General features: G+C 45.0%; 1 protein-coding gene across 1 annotated transcript; it reads right to left on the bottom strand.

Annotated features, from left to right (window-relative positions):
* Positions 1-598: 598 nt before the first annotated feature.
* Positions 599-6353, bottom strand: ALG11 (ALG11 alpha-1,2-mannosyltransferase; the record flags this gene model as incomplete). The annotated part of the gene is made up of 4 exons (XM_080612640.1): positions 599-918; positions 3095-4026; positions 4734-4967; positions 6316-6353. 4 exons carry the CDS (start codon positions 6351-6353, stop codon positions 647-649), a joined length of 1476 nt encoding a protein of 491 aa, XP_080468766.1. The 3' UTR covers positions 599-646.
* Positions 6354-7699: the final 1346 nt, after the last annotated feature.

Below are 7699 nucleotides of genomic sequence, written 5' to 3'. Positions count from 1 at the left end.
TTAATTATGCCCTCTAATCTAGACCATTCTGTTCCCTAAGAACAGAAAACAAACCTTTCAGCAGAGTAGGGTTGGAAAAATACCATTAAGTTTCATAGCATAAAGGGCCACTTATTAAAAAGCAAGTTAGCAAACCCATCATATGATTAACCTAAAGAAATCACTGTAGGTAATGAAATCTCCACAGTCACAATTAAAATCCCACATAATAGAGTTTTGCCACACAAGGGGGGACAGCAAATTGAAAATGTGCTGCAGATTCTGGGAAAGGAGTCTTCTGGATAGAAAAGCCATCAAACAGGAGTGCTGACTTTAAAAAGTGTGACTGTGGGAGAAGAGTCACGAAATGAGCAGAGACTGCAAGTATTCAATAAATAAAAGAACTTAGAGATGTAGTCCTGCTACAAGGAAATATAATGGGTTTTGCAGTGCACCATACTGTCATGTAGTCAACACAGAGAATTTCCAGGAGCATTTCCTTCCCAGTGAAAAAAAAATCTCTATTACATAAAGCAGATACTCTGACAGAAAGAAAACCGAATTTCTTTATTGAAGAGGAGGAAGGGGTCATAGACATATTTACAGGTAACACCCAGTCAAATATAAAAAGTTAATTTTACTCACATACAGTTTTATTCAGAGACATTTATTTAAATAGTGGCTCCACGGATAACAGGAATGTTTCTTCAAAATGCTGGTCAGAAAACCTGTGCACAGAGCGACGGGCATTTTCTCTGATCTCTAACCTTTTTTCAGGAGACAAAGACAGGATATGAGCCATCCTTTCAGCATAACTGTCCTCATTTTCTGCTAGGAAGCCTGTAATGTGTCCTTCGAAGGGTACCACAATATCTAACTTGGGGCCTCCAGAGTTATGAGCCAGGATAACCATGCCAGCTGCCATACATTCAACGACTCCTGTAAAAGACATAGAACATGCTGATATGAATGTACACATCATGGACTCTGCCTTCCTGTAAAGCACTGGAAACCACAATAAAACCACAATAAAATTCACCCAGAATTGTAAGTTACTATACAGTGCTGTTCTAGAGCAATTTGAAAAACACAGAGTCAATGGTCTCATAACAAAAACTAACAAACACGTATTGAAGTTTTTCAGTCCTAAGGACTGAAACATGGTTCTCTTAAGTACATAAAACTGAAATTAGAAATTGGATATAATTGGTTAAGTTGCGCTTCTTGTAACATCTCACCCAAGAGAGATTTTATCACCAGTATAAACGGGGCGGGGGGGGGTGGGGGTGGGTTGAAGCTAGATATTGAAACAAATGTAAAGATAAATATGGAAGGTGGCTCTGTGACTGAACCCTGCATAGTTCTGTTCTGCTGTGAACACTGATGTGACAGAACACTGGTGGCAGTGGTTTTAACTGGTAATTGTAGTTTAAACTTCATGGCATGGTGGCAGCTGCAAAAAAAACAATTAAAAATCAGAGCTGATCATAACTGTATTCATCATCTCATTTACACTGAAGAACTTTAGCACTTAAGAGAGATACTGAGAGAAAAGCTGACTGTACATCTCAATCGGATGACATTTGGAAGTTCAGTATTTTGCAGATTAACAAAACTTTACAGCTTTTGACAACTCAGCACAACAAACTTGTAAAAGATGTTACACTTGTAAAAATCTGTATTTTTGATGGAAGAAGTTTTAATGAAATGGAAATCTGACAGTAAGTTTTCCTCAGCCAAATGCAGTGGGATTAGAATAGCATGTAATGTATATGTCAACTTCAATTCTCCTCCATGATTCCAGAACAGACCTCAGAAATCACTTTAATTGCTGATTCTTCCCAGGTCTGATTTGATTTTTAAGAAGGCCCCCCTAGCTCAAAAATCACCAACTATAAATAATGCCCCAAAGTCTTAGAATATGTTTTTTACAGGAAAAAAGCCACTGGAGGTGAAATCACGCTGGAAGGCAAAATCACAGTGTGATTCTAACGCTCTTTTAAATTTACTTAAACTGTTTTTTGGGGGGAAATATGAGAAACCATTATTTCCATTTTTTTGGAGGTGCTTCTAAGAGACACTTCAGAGTACATTTTTTTATACCAAGTTGCTATAAATTCTACTCCTGATACTTAACTTGTACTCTAATAAAGTCTGGTGACATTAACTGCAGCTTAGTCATATTATAGGCAAGTACAGTATCCAGCTGCTTGGCTGCTAACTTCCCCTCTTGCAGATTTATGGCAGATGGGCAATCTTGCATCCCCTTTCAAGGCCAGGACTCAACTAATCCCAATAAACTGAGCCCAATACCTTCGTGCTTTAAGACAGCACACTGTAAACTATGTGCCAGCTCCTCTTTGGTGTTCTGCTTCGTGCTACAGTGGCTGATTTAAGGACTTGATTTACTTGCCTTAGCACAGGTGTCTAGTGCAATGAGATAACCAAGGGTACATGGTGGCATCTATATGGGGCTTACAAACAAAAGACAGGATATATGGGAGACCCACAGGTCTGAAACAGCAGCTAGAGCTCCATGACATAAATTAGGCATTTCATATGGCAGTTGAGACAGGTGAAACAATCAAAATCTCCACACATGGATGTATGTCTGCATGTGAACTGTGTCTAAGCTCTCCCTGAAGACAGTGAAGCTAACAGGGCACAATCTAAGGTAGCAGAACAGAAGCACCCACTGCCTTTTGAGGCTCTGCTGGGTATAGAAGGCTGACAAACCTAACACTGGACCAGAGGGGACCAGAAGGTGACCCGTGACTTCGCAGACTGATAGCTGCAGGTGAGACAGGACATCTTGGGCAGCACAGACGGGATTTCCTTCCTGTTCAGGCGCCCATAGCTTGCCCGTAAGTAAGAATCTGCTACATTTACAGGCTTCAGATTGTGCTACAGCAGCACCTAGTGGTTACTCATCTGAATTGGTCCTGTAAGCTTCAGCTAGGTTGCCTCTGACAAGCCCAGCAGCTGAACACCTGCTTGGTACACAGGCCTCTATGCTTAGACACCTACACTGAGAAGCCTTAATCATGAACTGAAGCACTCCCCAACTGCGTTCCCAGCTGGGATAAATGGCTGAACACTGATGAAAGATACTGACCGATCCCAAAGTGCTCATTCCACATTGTATGAAGGCCAATGGTGGCCTCTGCCAGGTGTCTCTTTAGCTCCTCAAAGGGAATGTTTATTCTGAATGTCACATTGTTACTAACTCCCAGCTCTTCACAAAGACCTTTAAGGTTATCTACACGCTCTTCATCTTGCTGGTTACGACAGCCTCCAATTAAGACAAGCTTCAATGATGGCTGCTGTCCCAGTCTCTTCTCTTTCAGCAATTTAGCGAAGGCTCTGATTTGCAAAGGATGATCTTTTTCAGGCCTGAACTGGCCGATGGAAACAATGGAATATTCACAGGTGCTTTTTTCTGCTTCCAGTGGAATATCAAGGAAGGTCTGAACATCGCATGGTGGATATACAATGCTAGTGCAAGCCCCAGCTTTCCAGAGGGAAAGGATATGATTTAGTGTCCAAGAAGAATTAACCATGATCACATCACTGCAGGACCCAACCAATCCATACATGAAAGCAAAGAAGTAGTAGTAGACAAGTTTAAATCTGCTGAAAAGAGGGCTGTTTGTAATGAAAGCTGCGTTGTTAAATCTGGTATCCTGATTCCTAATGACAGAGAGCATATCGGTGCTGATAGTGGGGTAATGGACGTAGCATCCAACGTGGCAACCTCCTAAGTATTTAAAGAGGGGAAGGGTGAAGGCATAACCCATTGAGTCAATATAAATATCAGGAACGCACTTTAGAAGAGCTTCCCAGCCGAGAAACACTGATCCTAAACTTTGTCCCAGCAAAGTGAAGTGAGGGTAAAGAGAAGCTTCCACAAGGTAGCGTTTTTCTAGAAACACAAACTTCACAGGGTGAGTCAATTTAATACTGAATCTTCTGAAAGCACCTTCTACTATTTCTTCTCCAGTGACACCTCTATCACCAGTGTAAACCACACATGTCACATTTCTGTACCTGCAACAGTAAAGGAAAAGAATTTCATACACTCTTCACATTTTTTAACATGAAACTAAAATATTATCCTTTCAAAATTACTCAAGAAGTATGTGAGAACAAAGGACTGGCCTAGCTCTGAAATGATTTCAACTAAATTACACTTTTCCCTATATTTCCACAGAATTTTTCTAATCTGCAGAAAAATATATGGCTGAGGACTTGGGGAATATTTATTATTTTTAGTAAAAACATAAAAGGAGTTCAGCATTATTCTACAGACTTAACAATGCATTGCCTCACACTAGGAGATGTGTGTCTAGTGCATGAGTAAAATGCATGAGACTCTGCAAGCCAATGTGTGTGCCAATGTTACATCCAATTCACATATTAAAACATTTTGCCTCCTGCACCAAGAGGCAAGTATAAGGATTATCAGCTACCCTCTGATGAGGTATGCTTATACAATGTTCCACACCAGTAGTGGAAAACTGATGATGGAGGAGTGGTTCTCCCAAGGAGAGAAAGAAGTGAGAGATGCCTAAGCAGGAAAGATCTGGGTAAAGGGATGAAGTGAAGTGGCACAACCAGGTAAAACTTGGATGTAAAAAAAATGTAGGACAGGTTGATTAATGATACTATTTCAATATGTAAAATGCCAAAATGTGCATAAATAATACCATCAGTATGTCAGAATAATATAGTACCTGATAAACACATACGCTTACTTTTTCTGGAGTGTCCTTATGGCACACCACAAGACTCTCTCCCCTCCGCCACCTGCATTGCAATAGGGGTGAAAAAAGGCAACCAGCAATGGCCGCTTCCCATCAATTCCCGCTGAGGTCAGCTGTTTCTTCCTTTGCTGTATCCAGAACCGTATTCCCCACAGTAGTACCACCGCGCAGACACACAAAATTCCACTTAGAAATAATGCAGGGATTAACAATGAGCACAGCAATCTGAAACAAGCCAGAAATTTTAAACTATAAAATTGCTTTAAAGAAATACTGTGTATGAAACTGAGAAACAGAAGATGACAGGTAGAGCTACAGGGAGTTCAGCAAGTTCTTCAGTTCTAATTTCAGAAATTAATTATTTGTGCATCATTTCAGCAATTATGAAAAAAAAAAAATCTACATTGCTTAGCCAAAGATTTTTTTTTTCCTATAGTCACCTCACAATGTTTCTACTATTTATTCATGCTGTATATCTACATCTATCTCCATGTGCTATGGACACTGTAAAGGTTGCCCTTAGCAATCTGGCACAACACAATCAGCCAAGTGATTTCTAAATAGATTTATAAGAGTTTTCTTCAGTCCAAGCTCCTGCTTGGCTTGTGCCTGCGTGAGTTGCCTTGGTGCAGTTACTCAGGCCAGCTTGCAGTGCATAGAATCATAAGAGTGGCTTGGACTGGAAAGGACCTTACGATCATCTAGTTCCAACCCCTCTGCCATGGGCAGGGACACCTCACACTAAACCATGTCACCCAAGGCTCTGTCCAGCCTGGCCTTGAACACTGCCAGGGATGGAGCATTCACAACCTCCCTGGGCACCCCATTCCAGTGCCTCACCACCCTCTCAGTAAAGAATTTCTTCCTTATATCCAATCTGTTTAAGTTTGAACCTGTTACCCCTTGTCCTATCACTACAGTCCCTAATGAAGAGTCCCTCTCCAGCATCCTTATAGGCCCCCCTCCGATACTGGAAGGCTGCTATGAGGTCCAGAACCTGCATTTTCCATTCCCCTGGGATCTGAAGAGGTATATCAACTGTCAAAAAAGCTCTGAGCAGTTTCCGTCTGTACAGACCCGTGTTTTGGGTTATCTAAGGCACTGACATGGATACTCCCTTTGCTCACCACTACCTCCCTGCACATCTCTCCTAATCCAGGAACAGGACGTTTCTCACAGGAGTCTCCGTCTACAGAGCACCACAGCACCTGGTTCCGGACGCAGCGCTACGCGCTATGACAAACGTCATTTACTCGACCCTGAAGGAGTTGCCCGCGGCGGGCCGCGCGTCACGCCTGACACATAAGACAACGCTCTCATTCTCGACATGAAGCAGCGGAAAAGCACATTAAACAATCCGAGCCCGGCGGCAGAGCCCGGCAGGGACCCGTCCCATTTCGCCCTGCTCTCCTGATGAGGGCATGGGGCAGGCTCGGGGGGCTGCGGGAGCGCGGCTGCGGCCTGGCAGGGGCCGCCGAGGAGCGGGGTGTCCTTCTGCCCTCCCTCTTCGCTGGCAGGACAGGCCTCGCCGCGCCGCTCCGCCCCATACGCGGCCACACTCGCCCCCCGGTACCTGATCAGCCCGCACACGCACAGCCCACCCGCCACCATCTTGGACAGCGCCACCACGCCGGAAGTGGCGGTGCCAGCCGGGCGGAGGCGGGACCAGCCGGGCACCGGCGCCCTCTCATTGGTTTCCTCGGGGGACAGACGGAGGGGAGGGGAAAGGGGCGGGGCTAGGGGCGGGACGGTCCCTGCTAGTGGGCGGGAGCGGCGAGTGGGGCGTGGCTGCGCCTGACGCGGGCTGTCATCGCCCCCTGGCGGGCGGGAGTGGAGCTGTCGCCATAGACGCAGCTAGGTTGCAGAACGCGTTTAAGATCAAGTCCAACATTTGCCGCAGGACTGCCAAGTCCACCGCTAAACCATGTCACTAGGACAAACTGATCTCCCCTCATGGCCACCCCTCACCTCTCATGGCTACTCCTCATATCGCCGCACGATCTCCCCTCAAGATCTTCCTTCACCCCTCATGGCTGCCCCCGTCTCTTTCTCCCTGTCGCAACCCGGCTCTGGCCATCCTGCTCTGCTGCTCCTCCTCATCCTCCTCTTGTTCTCAGGGGCCATCGGCTTCCCCCGAGCCCCAGGCAGGGCTCTGAGCACGGCAGGGGCAGGGCAGCCCTGCCGCAGAGGATGCACGGTGCGGTAGATGAGGAGGCAGCGCGGCATCCACCACATGCAGAATTTGTCTCTGTAAATACCGACCATAAGAGGATGGTATTCGATGTCCTGTCTTCCAGCTCTGCCTCAGTCTCCTGCTTGTAACTGAATCCCTCTTTATAGAGAGGTCTGCTCTCTGCCGATGTGCACACTTCAACGCTGTGATGCCCAGAACAGGATGTCCAAAATAACCCTACGCCTGCTGCTGGCCCTGAAAGGATCCTCATGAATACACTCCCTGGGGACGGTTTGCACTGGAGGATGTCCAGGCTGTCTCTGTCTAATACACCTTGTCTCCCTGTTTTGCCTTAATGGGGAGTATAGGCACAGATGGAAGGATTAGTGTAGAGATAAGACTGAACAGTGCTGGTTTTAAAAATGCTACTAATGATGTGTCAGTAAGCAGCAAGGCTTTGTGATTCTAAAATAGCTTCCCATGGAACAACGTAAGCAGCTCATCCTGCTCTGGGACATGTTTAGTGAAACTACCAGACTGTAAGTGAGGAGGGGTTTAGGCAGAACTGGCCAAAACATTTCTGATCTCCTGTCATATTGCTAGATGCTTTTTTCCCCTCACTGCATTCTCCATTTTAAAATACTGAAATGCATTATGTGATGAATTCGATCCGTATAACTCAGTCTCTGGTCTCTGCAAAGTTGAAGTTGTCCAAAATTTGAGGGCTTTTCAAGCCCTGTTTCTTTGAACAGGAGCTTTCCAGAATGTGTCATCTTTTCAGGCT

The sequence above is a fragment of the Psittacula echo genome (assembly GCF_963264785.1).
Source record: "Psittacula echo genome assembly, chromosome: 3".
NCBI classification, from domain to species: Eukaryota; Metazoa; Chordata; class Aves; order Psittaciformes; family Psittacidae; genus Psittacula; species Psittacula echo.
Note: the sequence above shows the minus strand (reverse complement) of the source record. Positions and strands in the feature narration are given on the sequence as shown.